This window comes from Cibotium barometz, chromosome 11 (assembly GCF_041138505.1).
Source record: "Cibotium barometz isolate CiBa-2024 chromosome 11, ASM4113850v1, whole genome shotgun sequence".
Classification (NCBI taxonomy): Eukaryota; Viridiplantae; Streptophyta; class Polypodiopsida; order Cyatheales; family Cibotiaceae; genus Cibotium; species Cibotium barometz.
The window spans coordinates 48,895,872-48,919,393 of record NC_141056.1 but is presented as its reverse complement, the minus strand read 5'-3'; the positions used below and the strand labels follow the sequence as shown (position 1 = coordinate 48,919,393).

General features: G+C 46.7%; 1 protein-coding gene across 1 annotated transcript in view; it reads right to left on the bottom strand.

Moving 5' to 3' along the window:
• The window catches only part of LOC147634275 (uncharacterized), an 86,142-nt gene that overhangs the window by 20,819 nt on the left and 41,801 nt on the right, over positions 1-23,522 (bottom strand). Inside the window, exons 7-12 of the mRNA XM_086805403.1 lie at positions 19,926-20,042; positions 19,611-19,760; positions 19,418-19,531; positions 19,255-19,293; positions 19,054-19,122; positions 18,804-18,902 (exon numbers count right to left, since the gene is read on the bottom strand). Coding sequence (XP_086661529.1) covers positions 18,804-18,902; positions 19,054-19,122; positions 19,255-19,293; positions 19,418-19,531; positions 19,611-19,760; positions 19,926-20,042 — 588 coding nt within the window. The remainder of the gene's footprint in view (positions 1-18,803; positions 18,903-19,053; positions 19,123-19,254; positions 19,294-19,417; positions 19,532-19,610; positions 19,761-19,925; positions 20,043-23,522) is intronic.

Sequence of the window (23,522 nt, the reverse complement as noted above, 5' to 3'; positions counted from 1 at the left end):
CCGGTGGACTACCCCTTTCGGAGTGACTCCTGTCCCTCGAAGGACGGTTGGTTTTTAGCCTCCGGAAGCCTCCGGAAGTCTCCCACACAGATAGTGGATGGTCAGATTGCGTTCCGGAAAGGAACTGCATATTCCCGCTATGGCGAGCTTTGGCGACGAGAGAGAACCAGAACCATGCGACCAGAGTGCACCAGGCAGCCCAGCTAGGGCACCCGGCTTGAGTGTACAAGACATGTTCCAGCAGATGATGCGAGCAATCGCAGACCAGACAACCAAGTTGGACGAGCAGAAGGCGCGGATTTTGGCTCTGGAGGAGCGTTCTCGCTCTCCAGCGTCGCGTTTTCCATCTCCTCCTCCCTCTCCTTCCGTACCCCAGATACCAGATCCTCGTCACAGGGACCCTCTCGAGGGGTCACAGCCGCAGTCAAGCTCCTTGCTTGAGAGGCAGATACGGGCATTGGAGATTCGACAACGAGAAGACGAAGCCATGCGACGAGTGGAACACGAGCGTTACCTCCGAGCTTTGGACGCCAGATTGACACCGGCGGCGCCCTCGAATCATTTTCCCGAGAAAATGAACTTCAGTAAGTATAATGGTAAACTCGATCCCACTACTCTGTATTCATGGTTACATCAATTTGAAGCTTACTTTGCCGCAGTTAGGAAATCAGATATTGACAAAGTGATCTTAGCCAGTTGGTATTTGGAAGGTGAGGCCATTCCTTGGTGGACTCAGTGGGCTCATGCCCACACCAGATCAGGTATGGCAGCTTATGGGTGGGACGAGTTCGTCCGTGACCTTAAGCAGCGGTTTTTACCGCCCCACTACCTTGAGCGACTCGAAGACGAGTTCAGGGGTGCGCGTCAGAATGCGCAACCAGTCCTTCAGTTTGCCAATAGAATTTCGACCTTGTGTCTACAATTAGGCTTATCTGATGCGGACAAGAAAGGGCAGTTTTTGTATGGCCTGGACACGCAAATCCAGTGGGAGGTGCGTATGTTTAGGCCAGCCACCTTTGAGGACGCACTCTCGCTTGCGCAGAGTGCAGAAATGAAACACAATGGTGGCAAGCCCAAGACTTCCCAGCCGGCTTCTCCTAAGGCTAACGCCTCGGGGGGCAAAAGCCAGAACCAGACGGGGTCTTCCCCAGGACAGAGCCCGGGAGCCTCTGGCTCCAAGAACTCGAACAATGCGTCTAAGCTTACTCCAGACCAGAAAGCGGAGGCAGGCAAGACAGGTGGCAAGTTGAGTGCTGAGGAGCTTTCTCAGTACAGGAAGGAGGGTAGATGTTACTTTTGTCACACAAAAGGACATACTTCTCGGGATTGTCCGAAGAAGCCTCCAAAGGCCGCCGCCGCCTCCACAGCTTCCGTGGTGAGCACAGCTCCGCCACAGATCCCAGCGGCTACCCCTAGTTCTTCAACCCCCGGTGCTTCAGTTGGAGCAATTATTAGCCGGGAGCTCGAAGATAAGCAGAAGGGCGCCCATGACCAGGAGTATGAGCGCAACGAATTGCTCAAGTCCTTTGGCTACATAGGTGGCCAGAGAGTCGTTGTCTTGTTTGACAGCGGCAGCACGGAGGATGTGATCACGGAAGAGGCCGCTAGGCGTGCCCGCTTCGAGCTCACTCCGGTGGACAAACAAGTTTAGGGATTTAGCACAGGTATGACTACGAGCGTCAAGTATGAAGCTCTAGGTGCTAAATTAGTCTTTCAGGGCATAGAGTTTGTGCGTGATTTTATGGTTGCCCCTCTTGTAGGAGCAGACATAATTTTGGGTATCCAGTGGTTTCACAAGTTCCTTCCTGATGTCAAGTGGGACAAGCACACGTTCCAGATTGATCGGAATGTGTCAAACACCCCTGTGACCATTAAGTGTGAGCCAGGTATTCCAAACTTTCCGCTCATAAGCCACTTGCAGGCTAAGCGAGCAGTCAGGAAAGGCGCACAGTGTGCGATGATTTACATCCAGACAGCCCAGACGGTGGCCAGTGCTTCCGAAAAGTACTCGGTTCTCCATGAAAAGTTCCAGAAGATTTTTCTTCGGGACAGACTCCCTCCCCAGCTTCCCCCGTCCAGACCGGAGGATCACAAGATTGACCTCCTCCCAGGCTCGGAACCCCCGAGCAAGTTTCCGTATCGCCTTTCTAAGGCAATGGAATCGGAGTTGGACCGCCAACTCCAAGAATTGTTGCAAGCTGGCTTCATTCGCCCCAGCGTGTCGCCGTTTTGCAGCACCGATCTTATTTGTCAAGAAGAAAGATGGGTCTTCTCGGTTGTGTGTCGATTATCGTGCACTCAACAAGCTGACTATCAAGAGCAGATTCCCGATGCCTCGAATTGACTATATTCTCGAGAGGCTGAATGGAGCTAAGGTGTTCCCTAAATTGGATTTAAAGAGTGGGTACCACCAGGTTCGGATTGTTGAGGGGGATATCCCCAAGACAGCTTTCCGTACAGAACGGGCCCACTATGAATTTGTGGTCATGCCATTTGGTTTGACGAACGCCCCAGCTACATTTAACCGCATGATGATGCGTATTTTCCGGGAGTTGATTGGAGTGTGTGTGTTCATATTTTTGGACGACATACTCATATTTTCAGCTACAGTTGAGCAGCATGACATTGATGTGGAGAAAGTCCTTAAGTTGCTGGAAAGCAACGAGCTCTATATCAATGAAAAGAAGTCAGAATTTCATCTGTTCCAGGTACATTACTTGGGATATATAATCAGTGCCGAAGGCATTCGACTTGATCCGGCTAAAGTGGCCGAGATTGTTAACTGGGAAGTACCTCAGACTGCTTATGACATTAGATCATTTGTGGGTATATGCCAGGCATATTCCACCCACATTGACAAGTTTTCTGATCTCTCGGCAGACCTCACCGATCTGCTAAAGGGAGTGAAAACAAGGAGGCAAAAGATTCGAATGACTCCACGAGCGTTGGAGGCATTCCAGAACCTCAAGGTGGCTTTGTCAGAAGCGCCTTGTCTAGCCCTTGCCTCGTGGGACGAACCATTTCAGGTGATCACCGATGCGAGTAACATCGCAATTGGAGGTGTATTGCAACAGAATGGTCATCCAGTAGCTTACATGTCTCGTAAGTTACTGCCCGCCGAAAAGAATTACTCAGTCTACGATCGTGAACTCCTAGCAGTCATTCAGGCCTTGAAACATTGGAAACATTTCCTGTATGGCCGTGACTTCGAGGTTCGCACTGACCATCAGGCATTGCGCTGGATTCAGACAATGCCAAGTGCACAGTGGAGTGATCGACAGCACCGCTGGAGTCAGATATTCCAGCAGTTCGGTGGTATGATTGAGTACCTTCCAGGAAAGGCCAATCCAGTGGCCGATGCTTTGAGCAGGAAGGGACAAGTATCTGCGATTCAGACCACTAGACTAGACCTTGCTGGTACAGGACTAGAAGACATGAAGCACACGTACGCGGATTCCGAGGAATTCGGTACTCAGTGGGAACAGGCATTGGATGCCACAGGACCATGCCATTTTCTGATACGCGATGGTTGGCTTTTCTACAAAGGCCGACTTTGTGTCATGAAATCATTCCGGGCAGCTCTTCTCCATGATGCCCATGACGCCATTACAGGTGGTCATAGGGGCATGAATTCGACTCTGGAGAAATTAGAACGGCAGACATTCTGTACAGAAGGTGCAGGACCTGGGATGGTGAACTGGTCCCATGTGAGCCCAGTCCGGGACGAGTCAGCCAAGGATCCATCTCAGATGTCCGAGGTCAGGTGTGCATTGTCCTGCACATGAGTCTAAGGTCAGGTGTGCACCGTCCTGCACATGAAGCAGTGCCAGTCCGCGCTGTGAGTCTCCCTCTGGAATGATGTCGGATGTGCTGTGTATCTGGTTTGCAACTGGATGCCAGACATCTGTAGGCATGTAGTTTGCATGTAGAGATGGGGTCAGCCCATAGGGCTACCCCAGGACAAGGGTTTGCATGTGCATACTTAGATGGGCATGGGGGAGGTGTAGAACCACCCCCAAGGGGCCAGGAGGGCCCAAGACTTTGCCCACCAGCCAAGGCAAGGGCTGGAGGGGCAGTCGGCCAGCTCCAGAGCCTCTGGACAGGCAGCCGACAGAGGGTAAAAGCCCTAGACAGTAGGCAGCCAGGTGTAGGGGCAGTCCCCACACCTATGCGCAGCATGCCCAGCAGCCAGGGGCTGTCCCAGAGTCATGCGCAGGCTGGACAGGTGTGAAAACACTTTATTAAAGTGTGCACACAGATTATTACAAGACTCAGTCGTGGGGCTGATATGAGCAGGCCGACTGGATGATAGGAGGGGTATAAAAGCCCAAGTCATAATTCATTTCATCCATCTCACAATTCACCAAGAGCCTCAAGCATTCAAGGGCCAGGACAGCCAAGGGTTTGCTAAAGCTAAGGGGTGAAGGACTGAAGGTCAAGGGCAGGTTTTCCAGCCAAGAAAAGGTCAAGTACTTTGTATTTGTTCAGATTTACATCATAATAAAGCAAATACACCATCCGTGGTGGGGGCCCTACAGAGGGTAATTGGGACCCAATACTGTGTCCTCTCCATCTTCCCCTTCTCTCTCTATTTTCTGCACATCGTCTTTCAATTTGTGCGTTAATTCCGTCGCGAAAAGAGTGCTGTTTTCTGAGTTTTGAAGTACCGATCCTTCTCCGAAGCTTCCGCATATTACATCTCTCTAGCTGCATCGGGGCACTGGCGGCTACAGGGACTCTCACAGGAGTTCCTGGAGGATTTTTGGACCCGGCTCTGGACTAGTCGACAGGCATGCAGGATCTCGACTTTCCAGAGGCTGGTCGCCCACAGGGGCTCAGCAGTTGGCACCTGGCTTGTCTACAGCGGTCTTTCGGCGGCCTGCGTCCGATGCGGCCACCCTCTGGAGACACAGAGACATTGCCTTTGGGATTGCCCTCAGGCGCAGCAGATTTGGCTGCGAATGCTGCGCATTCTGGGCCCCCTCTCTCCAGAGGGTATGTATACGTGGGGAGCCGCTGCTTGGTCGACTTCGTCAAGGCCTGCTATGGGCTATGAGACGGAGCAGGACAGCCAGGCCATCAGATTCATTAGGGGCCAGCCTCGCCTTGTTCCTTCACCGGATTTCTCGTCCGCCAGCTGGACACAAGAGAGGGATTTACGATGGGAGCTCCTCAGCAGCCTCACCATCTGGTTCACCTGGAGGGCCCGGTGTTTCAGGGCCTTTGAGGGGAGACTGGAGCCACCAGCAGAGACTGTTTGGGGGATTTGGCAGGAGTTGATCCACACCCTCTGAGGACAGTATGACCGCATCTGGGGCGACTCGGATGAGGCGATCTTGCGGCGCCAGGCTTTTCACACCACTTGGCGCAACGGCCCCTTTTATACCCTACACACGAGGTCCCCTCGTTGGCACTACAGGCCACCTGTTTGGCTCTTTCCCCCTCGTATTGTATGATATAGCCCCTCAGTTCTTTGTACTGCTACTTGTACTTTTTAGCACCTAGGGAGAGTCTCCCTGGCTGCTTTTTTTTTTTGGTTCTCTGCTCTGCTTTCTTATGAGCAGGAGAGGATCTTTTGTAGCCCTACGGGCGTTTTTATATAACTAATGAAAGGATCTTTTTTCGGAAGAAAAAAACACAGCCCAACACGAGGCAACCAAGCCGGAACATAGGCTGTAGAAATGCCGAGCCAACAATATAATCCATATACCTCCGTGTGGGTGCTGATTCTTTCCCAAAAACCACGGGTCTTCATGCAATAGAGCTGGTACAGCAAGTACAACTCTCCATTCAGCCGGTACAGCAAGTACAATGGTTGGTACAGCCGATACGGTGGCTGGTATACTCGGTACGGTGGCTGTACAATAGGTACAGCAAGTACAAATGCTGGTACAACATGTAGAGTGACTGGTACAGTTGGTACAGTGGCTGATACAGCAAGTACAGAAGCTGGTACAACCGGTACAAGGACTGTACAACAAGTACGATGGCTATAAATCATAATAAATGATTAAATACCCTTACCTTCAGTATTTCTTCGCGATGGAAGCCTCCAAAACAATCCCAACAGCCGGTATTCTTCATGGGCAGCCTTCAAGAGAGAGAGAAAGAGAGTAGCCATCATTAGGGCAGCCTGTAACGGTGGTAGAGGGCAGCAAGAGAGCCTCTATTAATGAAGAGAGAGGGCTCCAATTTATAGATTTGGGCCTCCCATGAGCTAAAATGGCAAGAGAAGGCTACAATGACAAGTGGAGAGCCACACAATAGCTGAAGTGACAAGTGTGAGGCCACTTGTCTCACTTTGATCCACTTTCTAACAAGTGTCAGGCCACTTGTCTCACTTTGGTCCACTTTCTTGCCACATGTCCCAATCTAAAAGATGGGTCCTTCCATAAACTTTATCTCTAAAAATATCCCAACTGGTAGACATTCTGTCATAGGCACTTTGCCGACTCTTGGTATCTGCTCAATTCCAAATGTAATGACGCGAACAGAATTTCCATCGGAGTCGGGCCAAAAATAGCAACTCTCCTAAATTTTAGGAGTGTGATCCTTTGTATTCTAGGATAATCCCCCATTCCCAAAGCTTGTACTTTCCAAATATTAGACATCATGGAGTCCACCAGACCCCTTTCATACTCGGAAATGTCTAGGCTGGTGACAGTGTGTGTGTGTGTGTGTCTTCTCATAGGGAAGGGAGACAAGAGAGAGGCCAAGGCCCAAAGCCTCAAAGGCTCAAGGCCTATGGGCCAAGGCTAAAGGCCCATGAAAAGCCCCTCCCAAATGGCCAAAAAAAAGGTCAAAATGTGGCCATTGCCCAAACAGTAACCTGCGGCGTTCCCATGCAGCCGTCCCCTCTTGGATCCATCCCCGGAACGCCGTCCCTTGTGAGGGACGCCCAACTGGGAACGTCCGTCCGTTCCCGTCCCACAGTGTTCCCGAGACGGCGTCCCGCCGTTCCAAGGTTCCATCCCCTGTGACTAAGCCACTACAGTATACGGGATGGTTGGTTGTTTTTCAAGAACCGTCTTTGTGTACTCAAAGAAAAGCGCCAAGTCCTTCTCCACGATGCCCATGATTCTCTTCTTGGGGGTCATAGGGATATCAACAATACCTTGGAGAAGTTAGAGAGGTCATTCTATTGGCATAAGATGCAACGGGATATCTACCAACATGTCCAATCATGCCAGATATGTCAAAAAGTGAAAGTTCGTCATACCAAACAGTTAGGGTTACTTCAGCCTTTGCCTATTCATAAGGGACCCTTTCACGACATCAGTATGGACTTCGCAGGCTCTCTTCCCACCTCAGATGGATCTAGAAACACACAGTATATGACAATTGTTGACAGATTCAGTAAGTTTTGCATACTCATTCCATGCAAGCAGACAGTCACAACCGAGGACATAGCTCGCTTGCTCATTCAGTTTTGGTATCCCATTGGTGGTTTGCCACGAACTATCACATCAAATAGAGATCCCAAATTTACGTCCAATTTTTGGAGAGCATTGTTTTACAATTTTGGGACAAGTTGCAGTTGTCCAGTGCATTCCATTCTCAAACAAATGACCAAACAGAAATTTACAATTAGTTGGCCTTCGACGTTCTAAAATCTACTGCCATGACCAACAGTCGAAATGGGAACAATATCTTCCTTTGGTTCAGGCAATCCTAAACGATACTCACTCATCGAGTATTGACCGGGCGTCGTATGAGACAGCATTTGGTCGCAGCTTCTCATCTCTTTTGACAAGACAGGTGTCACCATCTCTTAAAGCCAATAAAACCTCCGAGACATTCTCGGAAATCATGGAGTCGGTTTAAGGAGCGCCTTGCCAAGGCTCAGGAAGCCTATACCCAACAAGCCAACAAATCCAGGCGAGATGTCAACTTTAACGAAGGGGATTGGGTATATCTCCACATCATGAAACAACGGGTAAAGCAAGTGGACAAGCATTGTCCCAAACTATCATTCCGAAGATTCAGCCTATTTCCAGTCATTCAAAAGTTAAGTGATGTCTCTTTAAAGTTAAAGTTGCCGGAAAGTTGAACTATGCACAATGTCTTTCATGTTTCTTGGTTGAAGCCATATGTAGGTCAAGCATTGCAAGATATACCCGAAGAGAGAGAACCAGATATGATAGACGAAGCTGAAGTCATAGAGCCAATATGACATCCAAGGGATTGATCGTAGTAAAACAACCTTAGGCTAATACTAAACTTCACTTAATGATGCTTAAGAGATAGACAATGGTGTCAATGCAATGCAATGCAGCTATATTAAATGCAACGGTTACAATGAAGATCTATGAATAGATCTATGCTGAATATCCTTCTCATGATGAGAGAGAGATGCTGGACGCTGATGATGATGACTGATTCCTTCTCCAATGTTGAGGTCCACCCTTGGATGCCGGCTTTCCTCTATGTAGGAGGTAGGAAGATGACTAATCTGAATGCTTCTACTATCTGAATGATGAATATGCTGATCTGCTGACTCTCCTTGCTCCCTAGATAGGAAACGCTGAGAAGAGATGAATATGCTCAGATGATCTATGCTGAAATGATGCAAATCTATATATATGGTGTACTGATGCAGGTCAGGCAGGTCTGCTGCTGTCAGCCAGGTATTAATGCTCACGACTACATAAAATACTCCCAATAATGCTGTCAACTACTGAATGTTGCTGTCGGCTGCCATTAACTGCTGTCAGCTGGTCCTAACAGGCCCGATCTGATGCTATTAAATGCCCTGAATGCTACTGATGATGGGTATACTGCTGTAGGTGCTGTAACAGCCCCTTACACATGTTGTAACTACTAGGAATGATTGCTTAAATGCCTGATGCTCATGAATGTTATCTGCTTGATGCTTATAAGTGCTCTGATATGCATGTCACTTGTACACCTTCTGGGTGTGCACGTGACAAGCAACAACCAGATATGATAGACGAAGCTGAAGTCATAGAGCCAGAGTAGATTCTCCTCCATAGATGGAAGCATGGTTCCGGTCGAAGAATCCGACAATTCTATACAAAGTTTAAAGACCGTGGAACCCATGAAGCAGTTTGGCTGGATGAAGAGTTCTTTCAAGAGTACCCCAATTGTTGGCGGACTACTTGGAAACCCTGAAACTGCCGCCAAGTTAAGCAAGAGGGAATGTCACGTGCACCCTGCACTGGGGTACACAATGACACACTGGCATGATCATCAGTGCAACATGATCATTTATGCAACATTTATACAGGAGGTAACCGGTCCATATGGAACCCATGTGCCTGAAACCATTGTTTTAAAGAAGCAGAAGAAAATGATCATTGGATGCAGGCCATGAAGGATGAGTATAACTCAATCCTCAAAAACGACACTTGGTATTTAGCAGATTTGCCTTATGGTAAAAAGGCCATTGGTACGAAGTGGGTTTATAAGCTTAAACGCAAAGCTAATGGCAGTGGTGATCACTACAAGGCTAGAGCGCATCATGGTTGGAATATACATCAGTTGGATATCTCAATCTTCTTGAATTGTGGCTTAGATGAGGAGATTTATGTATCTCAGCCTCATGTTTTTGTTGAGAAGGGGCAAGAATCTAAAGTATGCATGTTAACAAAAGCTTTATATGGCGTTAAGCAAGCTCGCAGAGCATGGTAGGAGAAAATAAATGCATACTTGGTTGCAAATGGTTTTTGCAACAGTCCAACTAAGAGTACCCTCTATGTAAAGAGGAGTAAAGATTGTTTTTTGTCATCGTTTTATACATTCATGACATGCTGTTCACAGACCCTTCAAGGCTGAATTACATGTGTCATTTGAGATGACAGATTTGGACTCGTTGCATTATTATTTGGGCATACAATTTATGCAACATGATAATGGTATTGTAATGTTGCAATCAAAGTCCATACAAAGGCTGCTTACACGGTTTGGTATTGAAGACTCTAAGCCTGTTGTTACACCAGTAGAGACAACTGCTAGGCTTAGTCTCCAGGATGCTGGTGAACCATTTGATGCATCGCTTTATCAAAAAGTTAACGGGTGCCTCATCTATCTATGTAATACGAGGCCAGACATTCAGTTTCGGGTCTCCCAATTGGGCAGGTTTATGCACAGTCCCAGAAGTAAGCATTGACAAGTTGCAAAGCGAGTATTCAAATACTTACAAGGCACTCAGTCCCTTGGTCTATTCTATGCTAAGAGGGGTGATACTTAACTGCATGCTTTCAGTGATTTCGATTGGGCTGGATGTTATTGTTAGCAATCATCTTCTGTCTGTGCCATATTACTCAGTATGGAGTGAGGGCCTCTGTTGTGGGTGTGCCTGCCCAGTTAGGAATAGTCCCCACTTTTCCTCATTTTATTGCCATTTTTGTTGGCCGACTGATGATTTTCAATTGTGGGCATTTTCTCCTGCTATTGGCTTGTTTTAGGTTGACACCGACTATCAGGACATAGCGAGGATGACCACGATTCGGACAGTTCTTGCCCTTGCCTCTTCTCAGCGGTGGTCGGTGTATCAGATGGATGTAAAATCTATGTTCCTTAATGGTGACTTGCAAGAGGTGTATGTCGAGCAACCTCCACGCTTTGAGGTTCCGGGATCAAAGGGGATGGTTTCCAGCTTACGGAAGGCCTTGTATGGTCTTAAGCGGGCTCCTAGGGCTTGGAATCAGAAGATTGATTTCTTCTTTCTACGGAAGGGTTTTCGAGAGATCACTTGCAGATCCAAACTTGTATCTCTTTCGGAAACGCGGTATGGTCACCTTGATTATCCTTTATGTGGATGATCTTATGCTCACTGGTGGTCATGTGGAGCACATAGCTGTGACGAAGGCTGCCTTGTCAAAGGAGTTTGAGATGACGGATTTAGGCTTACAAAGGAGTTTGAGATGACGAATTTAGGCTTACTCCATTTCTTTTTGGAATTGGAGATTTGGCAGAGCCAGAGGGGGTTCTTTGTTTCTCAGTAATGGTATATTCACGAGTCGCTCGAGACCTTAGCGATGGAGAACTGCAAGCCTATTTCTTCACCAATGGACCCGAATACCAAACTTACAGTTAATGATCCTTGTGAGCAGGTTGATGCCTCCTTGTATCGGAAGCTTGTTGATTCATTGATTTGGTTGCGGAACACCAGATTGGACTTGAGTTTTCGAGTAGGGCTGTTGAGCTTATTCATGTAGACACCTTTGAAGACTCATTGGGACGCAGGATTGTGGATCTTGCAGTATCTGCAGGGTACGAAGGATCTTGGACTCTTCTATGTTACTGGAGGGGGAACAAAGAACCGAGTCATACTCCGAGATGACAGTGACTCAGATTGGGGAGGAGATCCAAACACGAGGAGATCTACATCAGGCTACAGATTTACCCTTGGCTCAAGAGCTATTTCTTGGAGCAGCAAGAGGCAGCCAACTATTGCCTTGTCTTCTAGAGAGACAGAGTACTGAGCTGCTTGTGGTGCTGCTTGCGAGGTTGTGTGGTTGCGGAGGTTACTTGGCGAGGAACCCACGGTCATCCATTGTGATAAGCAGAGGTGTATAACTATTTCTCCAAACCCGGTCTTCCATGCCCGGACCAAGCACATAGAGATACAATATCACTTTGTTCGTGAGAAGATTTTGACTGGTGACATCTTGCTTATCTATTGTTCAACGGAGGACAATGCAGTGGACCTCTTCACGAAGTCTCTACCTCAGGTGATACTCCGGGTTGGTTCCACATCCGGGAGCTGAGAGGGGGTGTTAGCAGTCATCTTCTATCTATACCATATTCCTCAGTAGGGAGCGAGGGCCTCTTTTGTGGGTGTGCCCGCCCAGTTAGGAGTATTATCCATTTTTTCCTCATTTTCCATGTTTTTTTTCATGTTTTGCCTGGTCGTGGGGGCTGTTTTTTTTCTAGCCCACTTGTCCAGTCTCTAGTTGACTGTTGCGATGCTGGCCGACTTGCTCAGGAGCTGGTCGACTCCCAATTTTTGTTGGCCGACTGATGATATTGAGTCGTGGACATTTTCTCCTACTATCAGCCTGTTTTAGGCTGGCCGACCACAGCAGCCCAGGGTGGTATAAATACCACCCTTGCCTCCCACACCATTCTTGTACCAGATCTTGTGTATATAGCAGAGTTCATACAGCTTCTCTCTCTCTACACTTTTGTGTTTTCTTTCTCACAGCAGTTCATCTATTTTCTGTTGTGCATTCCAACAGTTATGACACGCGAGTGTCCACTAGTGGCTTTTTCTTTCACCTTGGTGATTCATGTATATCATGGCTTAGCAAGAAACAGTCGGCAATGGCTAGTTCAAGCTATGAAGCTAAATACAGAGCAGCTTTTACAACGATTGTGGAGTGTATGGCTTAAATGTCTTTTGGTATATCTTGGTAATGGACAACAATCCCCCACCTCCATCTTCACTAACAGCCACAGTGGATTAGCTGTTGTGAGAAACCCAATGTTCCATGCTCGCACAAAGCACATTGAGATACATTATCATTATGTCAGGGAGAGACTCATTGCAGGAGAGATTAGACTGGCTTATGTCTCTACATATCACAATGTGGCAAATATGTTCACGAAAGCTCTCTCGCAAAAGAAGTTTAAAGCTTTTCACAAGGCTTTGAACTTATTGTCATTTGGGGATTGATCACCGTCCAGAGGGTCTCATCCAGTATCCGTCTCTGTATGTATTTGGTGGGCTCTGTCTGTGAATGATACATCTCTCTCCACTTTGGATCCACAACTGTCTGTAATAGTGGATCTCTCAATTTGAAAAGCCTGTGTAGCACCAAATACATATAGGCAAATCTTGTCTTGGATGGCCGCACCATATCTAGCTTACTGTGGCTCCTAAAGATAGCCAATGCCTGGTGCTTCTTTCTGAAGAATGTAGTGATCTTCGTGGCATCAGAAACTGTGGGTTGCACCCAACTCAGCTTGCCTATGTCCTCCATAAGCAAATCAAGGCAATGGGCTGTACACGGAGTCCACACAATGCGAGGAAACTCCGCCTCCACCATGTCTCCCATTGCCTTGCAATTAGCAGCACTGTCTGTTACAACCTGCACCGCATTCTCTGGACCAACCTCAACAATTGCCTGGCGAATATGCTCATAGATACTCTCAGCAGTGATGCGTTCGCCTGCCTTCCCAGCATCCACAGCGCGTAAGAAATACGTACCAAGACATGAAGAGACAAGAATATTGATGATGTGTCGTCGTCGTGTGTCACTCCAACCATCCGAAATGATAGTGCAACCAAATTGTTGCCAACCTGCTTTCACTGGCACCAATGCCTTGTCTATCAAGGCCTTTTGCTCATCAAGCATCGTGGTGCGCATCTTTTTGTACTCAAGACTCCGTGTGGAAGCCTCCAAGGCTGCCTTTAGCCACAAGTCTTGCTTTGTACCTGTCAATAGTACCATCAAACTTTCTTTTGACTTTGTACACCCACTTTGTTCCAATGACATGCTTGCCTTTAGGCAATTCCACAAGATCCCAAGTATTGTTCTTCATGATAGAAGAGATTTCAGCTTGCATAGCTTGCACCCAATGCTCATTCTCATGTGCTTCTTCATAAGAAAAAGGCTCTTCTGAATCAAAGAGACCACCCATGGCTAATGCAGACTCCCCACAATGTATATTCAATGCATGGCTGGAACTAGCCCTTGTTCTACCTGTGAGTGGAGCTACAAATTTGCTTTCTTGCAAAGTTTTCAGCAACCATCTTGGCACTGACTTGGCTGTGCCTGTCACCAGCCTGGACATTTCCCAGTATGAAAGGATTCTGGTGGACTCTAGGATGTCTAAATATTTGGAAAGTACAAGCTTTGGGAATGGGGGATTATCCTAGAATACAAAGGACCACACTCCTAAAATTTAGGAGAGTTGCTATTTTTCACCCGACTGCGATGGAAATTCTGTTCGCGTCATTACATCTGGAATTGAGCAGATACCAAGAGTTGGCAAAGTGCCTATGACAGAATGTCTACTAGTTGGGATATTTTTAGAGGTAAAGATTATGGAAGTACCCATCATTTAGATTGGGACATGTGGCAAGAAAGTGGACCAAAGTGAGACAAGTGGCCTGACACTTGTTAGAAAATGGATCAAAGTGAGACAAGTGGCCTCACACTTGTCACTTCAGCTATCGTGTGGCTCTCCACTTGTCATTGTAGCTTTCTCTTGCCATTTTAGCTCATGGGAGGCCCAAATCTATAAATTGGAGCCCTCTCTCTTCATTAATGGAGGCTCTCTTGCTGCTGCACACTAGCCTCTACCACCGTTACATGCTGCCCTAATGATGGCTACTCTCCTACGGTCATGTAGGGAATTTGAACTATTTTTAGTTTTATCTTTATTTTCATTTTGTTGCCCCCGAAGTGGAATGTAATCACATGGTTGTATTTGATTAGTCCTATAGGTCAGATGTGGCCTCTAAAGGACGTTAATATAGTTTTCCTTTCCTTTCCTTTCTCTCTCTTGAAGGCTGCCCATGAAGAATACCGGCTATTGGGGACTGTTTTGGAGGCTTCCATCGTGAAGAAATACTGAAGGCAAGGGTATTTAATCATTTATTATGATTTCTAGCCATTGTACTTGTTGTACCAATCCTTGTACTTGCTGTACCAACCACTGTAATGGCTGTACAAGCCCTTGTACCTGCTGTACCAGCCACTGTACTGGCTGTACCAATCCTTTTACTTGTTGTACCACCCATTGTACCTGCTGTACCAGCCACTGTACTGGCTATACCAGTCCTTGTACTTGTTGGCTGTAAATGCCTTGTCTCCACCAGGGTTGCTCAATAAGTTTGCTCTTGTTTGCTCTTCCTGCAAGAGTAGACCCACCAGCTCTTCAAAAGTGACGGGATCACCACCTCCTCTCATAGAGAGGTTGAGAGAGGTGTGAAAGCCCAAGTAGGAAGGTGGTAAAGAATGAAGAGTGTTGGTGACCATCTGTCTGTCGGGGATAACCTCATCAATGTTGAGCAATTGTTCCTGCAAATCTTTCACTTTGGTGAGATGATCTGCCATGGAATCACCCTCATCCATGGAAAGAAGATCCAATTGCCTCTTCAAGTAGGCAACTCTTGCCTCGTTGCGTACCTGATACATTGCTTCCAATGTGTCCCATGCAAGCTTCGATGTCTTGCAAGAACGAATGTGCGGAATAATAGTCCTTTTCACTGAAAGGGCTATCAATGACATGGCCTGTGCATCCCTAGAGTCCCATCTCTTTTGCTCTTGTGTGGGAGCAGGTTCTACTTCAGGAGCTCTTTGTGCACCTCCCCTTTGAGGCGTGGCTGTGGGCGTGTGTCATCACCACACACGATGCCCCAAAGCCCTTTGGCTACCATCAAATTACGGATCATCAAACTCCAGAGGGAGTAGTCAGATCCATCCAACTTGTCCTTGTGGGTGAGCACACCAAATACATCTGTAGCATTTTGAGCCATGTCAACAAAATATACCTGCAAGCAAACCAAGCACCAATGTGCACTGCCAGGCAACCAAATGTCATGTGCAAATGTTTGCCTGCAAACTGAAGTAAGTGTAAACCTGCACCAAATTGTCCAATTACACAATGTGTATACATATGCGACAAATCACAGCTGTAATGCCCAATTACATGCTCCAATCTGAAAAGCCCCAATTTTTATGCACTCCAATCGCTTCAATGTGCAGTTAATTGGCCAATTTTCACAAAAGCCCCAAATTTCTGCAACTAAAAGAGGCTCAATTTGCTGATTTTGACCTCAATTTGGAAAACCCCAAAATTCCAACCCAAGCAGCATGAATGGCACCACCTGCAATTTTTCTAGCAAAGGGGAATTTTGGCAAACCCCAAAAGATTGCTGAACCTGCCTTGCCTTGAAATGGGTGCAAAGCTGTGTTTTTTTTTTTTGAAAAAAATCTGAATTGAAGGTACCTGCAAGCGTGGATAGCACTGATGGCACAGTTGTCAGACTGGCAGCACGGGAAGACGTAGGTACTGAAGTCAGGTCAGGCCGGCGAGGGAGTTGCAGGCACACTCTGAAGTGGAGCAGTTGGGCGAGGCGCTGGTAACGCTAACGCATAGCCCCGCCAGTTTGCAGACGGGGTGGTCGGGCGCCGAGGGAACTAGGCGGAGGCGGGGTTGGCCAGACGCCAATGCAAGAGGCGAAAATGCAGGAGAACTGCAAGCAGGCGCGTGAGACAACGTCGAGTCTGGTCTGGGCGGCGGGCGCTCGTCGGGGAATGCAGATGCAGATACGCGCGTCTGGAAGGCCAGAACCGTGCAAACGAGGTGGCCTGAGCACGGCACGGCGGAAGGCACACCCAGAGCGGCGCAGCCACTGGGCGAGGAGGCCGCGGAGGTTCCCGCACTAGCTCCGCCGGTACCAGGGAGGCAGTAAGCGGCAACGGCGGAGGTCTGCGCAGTAGTGCCGCCAAAAGGGCTGGGCGGAACAGGCGGCGGCGGCGCTCCCTGCACTAGTGCCGGCGGCGAGGCTGGGCGGAAGAAGCGGACGAACGGACGGACTTCCGTCGACGGAATTTCGCACGCGACGAACGGACGGACTGCGCCGACAGAATTTCGTAGGCAGCTGCAGGGCCAAGACTGAACTTCCAGAGGGGCTTGGACTGAACCTCCAGAGCTCTGATACCAATTGTTGGTGTTGGACTCACACACTCACACACACACAAACCTGCACATTAGGGTTAGGTGCAGGATGGAGAAGCTCACACAGAAATGAGAGAGAGAGAGAGAGAGAGAGAGAGAGAGAGAGAGAGAGAGCCAAAAGTGTGGTAGCCACAAAATGCAATGCTATGTGATCAAGTTCTTAATCATGTCATTAGTCATCATCCATGTGCTAATCCATGGCTCTAATCCACTACGATCCTCCATGGTTAATCTCAGTTCATTCCCTTCAATTGGCATCAGAGCAAGTCTTGATCCAAGCCTCATTAAGTAGGTAATTAAGCCCACTACTTGTAATTAACTAGTTTTTCTCTGCTAACCAGAAAACCCCTCTCTGCAAATCAGTTGAGATCTCCCTCTTTGAAGCTTTCTACTTCAAACCATTTACATAGGCCTCTTGCCAAGGTCCTTGACCTACTCCGGATCAAAGGACGTCAAGTAATTTGAAACTTTTCATCATCAAATCGCCTCTGCAAACAATGCAGCCCCTTTGGAGAACAATGGTGATTTCTACATCTATATTGGAGTGGAGCCAAACCCTCTTAGGAGTCAACAAGTGGTTCAATGAGAAGTGCAAACATGAGATCTTGAAGCATTCTATTCGTTGCTTGGTGAGTGTCAAGCATTTTCTCAGTTCTCAGTTATCTGTCATGCTATATCATTACCCCTTTGATTTGAGCACTAGATTACATTTCTGCCTATGTTATTAAGGGGAAGCTTTGCACTAATGGTCATTAATGAGTTGTCATTAAGCATCAAATCTTTGTGTAAAGGGTTTTGACATTGTCCTTGAGTGTCATTAAGCATCTAATCTCTGTGTAAAGGGTTTTGACACTACCCTTGAGAGTCTCAAGTGGAAAGACCACTCTCATTGCATCATCACGATGATCTCATTGCATCATCATGATGATGGTCACTTGTAGAAATCTTTGCTTAAGTATGCTTGTTCTGGTATATGTGTTGCCTTTTCCTTGATCCTCCTTTCCTCTTCCAAGAGGGCAGTAGCAACTCCTTCAAAGGTTGGATTAGGTAGATTTTTGTAGGTGGAAACAACAGTCCCATATGGCTCATTAGGTACACTTTTGAGTAGGATAGCAATGGAATCCTCCTCATCAATGGGGGCTCCAATTTGTAGGCATATGCTCACATATGGTAGTGCTATGTGTGAAAAGGGCTTAACCAACGGCACTTTTTCCCATGTGGTTTTTCCCCTTGGATATGAAGTGTGAAAGGACACTCTACATATAATATTTTGTACTTCTATATTATATGGATGTGACACACATGCAACACCCTTATCTTGCATAAGGTTCATGCCTTCTAAATAGGCTTGTGGATACAAGGATTAGATCATGCTAAGCATGTCTAGGTGAATGACTAGTTGCTAAAAAAGCTCCCCTTGATTTGTGGATCTACATACCCTTTCCATGTGCTCTAAGTCAGCATTGGTGGCTAGTATTCGAGGCTCTTGTCCACTTCCAATAGGCATGGATTCCTTCACCTCTTACTGGCTTTTACATCAAGGCCCCGCATATGTTATATTTGAGGAAAATTCCATAACTTGTTCCAACTGATATTTGGTCCTCTCCACAAGTCATCGTGTATGAGGGTCGACAATGTGTGGCCTTATAGATGCAAGAGATATAGAGATGAAACCACAAACTCACGAGGCATACTAGGAACGAGAGCTAGGCAGGCACTTCTCACATCCTTTTTCTAAAGCCAGAGAGACAAACATGAACAGGATGAAATTATACCACAACATCACACAGCTAAAGCTTTCTTTTTGGCAGATTACCATAATATTTAATTTCTCTAGGTATTTGCAGAATAGTTTACCAGCACACCAGTTCATCTCTCAATATTAATATATCTTTGTTATATAATAATCATATTGAATTTCCGAAATGGATTTTGCCATCCCAATATCTTACTTGTTAGCTTGTAAGAAAACAACGATTCATCATATTTGTGAGTTATTGTTAACCTGTGCTATTGTTGGTAAAAGAGATCCAAGAGGTTTAGCTAGCTTGCTTAAAATCTTGAGACATCCATTTGAAAAAAGTTCTTTTCTTGAAGTTTCATGCCCTTCTTCACAAAGAGGATTTTTGAGAAAAACTCAGAATTACCTTGTCAGAATTAAAGCTCTCTACAATCACACCACCACGACGAGGCACACCACGTTCCCTCCAGTCCATAGGGAAAATACCAAAATCTTTTGCGAGCTCCTGCAACACAAGCAAGATTTACTATGTGAAACCAATGCCTAGACCCCAATCTATTACCAAGGACATCAAAACACCCTAACCATTGTCATAAGCCGACTACGCATTCCTTTCTAGATGACCCAAAAGTATGGCATCATATGTAATACCTCACCTTGTTAAGAGATGCCTCTGCATCCCCGATGATTCCAAAAATAAGTCCCCTATAATCTGCTGTAGATCCCTACGCTTGCAACATCGTCCAACAATGTAAAAGCTTATAGTAATGCAGTCAAAATGATTTGCTTAAGGAGATATTGAGGTCAAGAAGGCCTCTGAAAAGAAAATGTACAGGCCATAAATTTGAATCTCAAACCTGGCCATGGATCTCCAACACAGGACGGCCTTTGAGTGTCTGATATCAAAACAAGCACATGTCATGATAGATATATTTATATCCGCCCATATATCAGTTGCATATATGGACTGCTGACAAATAACCACTCAATTCTCATGAGGTATACTACACCTTACTCCACCTGTTTTGATACCCAGTTCAGATATTCCTCCCATGACAAATACGGAGCATCGCGATCAGGTCGAAGCACCTCCCATCCATTCATACACAATTTTTTCTCCGTAAAGTTGGCAATCTGCTCAACAGAAGTTTTATGGAACCAAGGATATGAAATATCCTTTTCTTAATAGAAACTAATTAAAAAGTTTCTTTACTTCTAAATTGAAGTCCCGCTCTCCAGGAGCTCCCTGCTCAAACCCGGGATCGATCCAGTGCCCTGGAGCTATGGTAATGGTTTTACATCTTCCAAAGCCTTCTGAGGCCTTCAAGTATGCAGAGGTTGGAAAAAGCTTGTCTCTGGAAGCCTATAGATTCATGAAGAAAATTAGGGATAACAGCTTGTCTCTGGCAGCCTAAAGATTCAGTTTTTTGGCAAGAAAATACATGCACACATAAAAAAGTGAGGCATTTGACAACATGCGTGCTTACGATGCAGAAGACAACTTTGGATATAAGAGGCGCCTACTAACCGTAGTACCAATATTTTGAGCTACTTTCACTGACCAAAATTCCATCCCTTCTGGGAAAGTCCTTTGAAATGTAGGAAGAGAGGAAAAAGACAGAATTTGCATAGCAGCAGAGGCCACCTGCAATCATGAGCATACATCAACAAAACTGGTGTTTACAACATGCAGCTAGAGCCTACAATGCGAATTAAGAAAGAGACACAAGGTGCTAGCGAGGGCGTGCATAGAAAAGCACTATAAATTACTACTGGTCATATGCTCATGTGCCAAGGCTGCAAGCAAACCCTGTATAGAAAAGCACTATAAATTATACTGGTCATATGCTCATGTGCTAAGGCTGCAAGCAAACCCTGTATCAAAGAAATAGGGTAAACCCTGTATCAAAGAAATAGGGTTCCACTACCGGCAAAGAATCTCATCTTTTGGAACTGAGTTGTGTCCCTAGCGCATATCTGTGAGCTCTCCCCCCTGCCTGCGTTTTTCTCTGCTGCCAGCACCCTTCCCCCTTCGTTATCACCAGCACCCACCCCCCCCCCTCTCTCTCTCTTCTCCCACCGTCCTCTCAGAATGCACAGCGGAAATGAAGACAACTGCTGTAGAGAGCAATACACAGATGAAAGAGATAGAGAAGCTAGTGTAACTCTGCTATATACACCAATAAAATCCCGAAATATACAAAGAATAACTGTGAGGGCAAGGGGCCATTTTATATGGCCCCTGGCTGCTGGTCGGCCAGCCCAAAGTCAGCCGACTGCTGCCCTGGTGCCCACAACCTGTAGAAATAAATACCCAATCGGCCAGCAGTTCAGTAGTCGGCCAACAGTATGGTATAGTCGGGTAGCACCAGATCACACAGGCAGCACAAACTCAATCGGCCAGACACCTGGGGACAGCCGACAGCCCAAACACAGTTCCAAATAAATGGGAAAAAATACGGAGAGTGAGGAAAAATGGGAAGACACCAAATACGGGCGGGCACACCCACAACAGAGGCCCTGACATAGTGTACACACAGGAGATGACTGCTAACACCCCCTCTCAGCTCCTGGATGTGGAACCAACCCCAGTGAGCTGCCGCTCGAGCATGGCCTGAGGTAGAGACTTTGTGCAGAGGTCCGCTGCATTGTCCTCCGTCGAACAATAAAGAAGCAAGATGTCACCAGCCAAGATCTTCTCACGAACAAAGTGATATTGTATCTCTATGTGCTTGGTCCAGGCATGGAAGACCAGGTTCCGAGCAATAGCGATACAGCTCTGGTTATCGCACTAGATGACCGTGGGCTCCTTCTGTGGAAACCCAATCTCGCCAAGCAATCTCCACAGCCACACAACCTCGCAAGCACCACCACAAGTAGCCCGGTACTCTGCCTCTGTTGACAACAAGGCTTACTGCTCCATGAAACAGCTCCTGAGCCGAGGGTAAAATTATAGCTTGATGTAGATCTCCTCGTGTCTAGATCTCCTCCCCAATTTGAGTCACTCCAACCTTGGAGTGGAACTCGTTCCTTCGTTTCACCTCCAGTGGTGTAGAACAGTCCAAGATCCTTCGTACCCTGCAGATACCACAAGATCCGCAATCCTGCGTCCCAATGAGACTTCAACAGCGTCTGCATATATGAGCTCAACAATGTGATATGTAGTGGAAGTCTTTGTATTGGAAGATCCTGTCACACAAATGCTCACACCGTCTTCTGTATCCTGAGTTTCGTGAGTTTAGCAATCCACTTTAATACTTCAAACTTTAAAGAGAGATGAGAAAGAGATATGAGAACTGTACACCAGATTGGGTCCCGAATCACCCACTGAAGGGCCCCCTATCCCGATAACGAGATAGTATTTGCTTTATTTCTTTAGAGAGAATGATTGTGGACTGTAGATAAGCCAAACGCAAGATCTCGGAGGATCGGAAGCCTAGCTGAACTGTACACGGCTGTAGAAACACCTCGATGAACTGATCTCGAGCCTATGCACTCTTCCCAAGGGCATGAGGAAGGGCTGCACACTTGAGGCTGAGAAAAGGAGATGGTGGACTGTTCTTAGTTATGTTAGAATGCTGTAAATGCTTATGAATGCTGTGTTACCTTCACCAGAGGGCTGGTGTATGACTGGATGATGTACTGAAGGCTGAATACTGATGTAAACTGCTGTAGCACTGAAAACGCATGGAAGGACTGCTGGAAATCTGCAAACGCAGGGCTGCAGAGCAGCTTTCTGGCGTAGGACTGAGGCTGGACTGAAACGCAAGTTGCAAGGGCTGCTACTGGACAGAAACGCAAATCTGTAGGGGCTGAAGATCTGTAAACGCAGGCTGCAATGGACTGAACTGCAGGCGGCTGTTCATATGCAAAAAACGCAGGCGTCTTATGCTGATTTGGGGCTGATCTGATGCGCTTATGGCTGTAGGGACTGCTGAATTGCATGCGTTGGAGAACCAAGGTTGGCTGAAGCAAACTCAAGCACTCCAAGGGCTGGATGAGACTAGTCTAGTGCTAAAGGCAAGGGAACTCCTAGGGCTGAGGAGGAAAGCTCTTAGCACACTGAAGACTGAATGAGAAACTAAGCCCTATGCAAGCCTATTTATACTAACTAGAGGATGGTCAAGTTGGCTGGTCATTTATTTAATAAAGCTTAGATTTATAAATGACAATAAATGCTAAATAAATACCAAAAAATATGGGAAAAATACCAGATAAATCCTAGTAAATTCCCTAAGGCTTCTGGGATGTTCTAAATGATGCACAGGCATATGAATGCATATTATGCAGGATGCAGAGTGCTTTCTGATGCAAACCCTAAGGCTTCTACAAACTCTACATGCATGAATGATTCTTTCCAAGTAGGTTAAGGGACTTGACTGACTGACTGACCCGCTAAGGCTGAGGAATGACCTACGTAGCTCGTGCCTGACTTATCCTGGACTGAGGATGTACAATGGGGTCACGGCGTACGACAATTATCATCCTTCTGGGTTCTAATAATGTACAACTGTTGCACTGTTGATGATGAGTCATCTTGTCACCATGCACTGAGTGCAGAGTGCATGTGACATTCCCTCCTGCTTAGCTTGGCGGCAGGTTCATGGCTTCCAAGTAGTCCGCCCAACAACTAGGGGTACTCCTGGAAGAACTCCTCGTCGAGCCATACGGCTTCGTGGATGCCTCGATCTCGGAATTTCGTATAGAACTGACGTATCCGTCGACCGGAACCATGCTTCCATCGATGAAGAAAGATCTGCTCAGGCTCAATAACTTCTGCTTCGTCTACCACGTCTGGCTGCTGTTCATCTGAAACATCAAACACTTCTGGACCAACATATGGTTTTAGCCAAGAAACATGGAAAACATCATGCATTGTCCAACTGGTAGGCAACTTTAACTTCATGAAGACATCACTTAACTTTTTGACACGGAATGAAAGCTTGGGACAACGTTTGCCCACTTGTTTCAATCTTTGTTTCATGATGCACTGATATACCCAATCCCCTTCCTTGAAGTGGATATCTCGTCTAAACTTACATGCCTTTCTGTGAACTGAATAATAACGCTCAAGATTGAGGGCCAAACTGGGTTGAGTACCAAACTCTCCGGAATTGACATACTG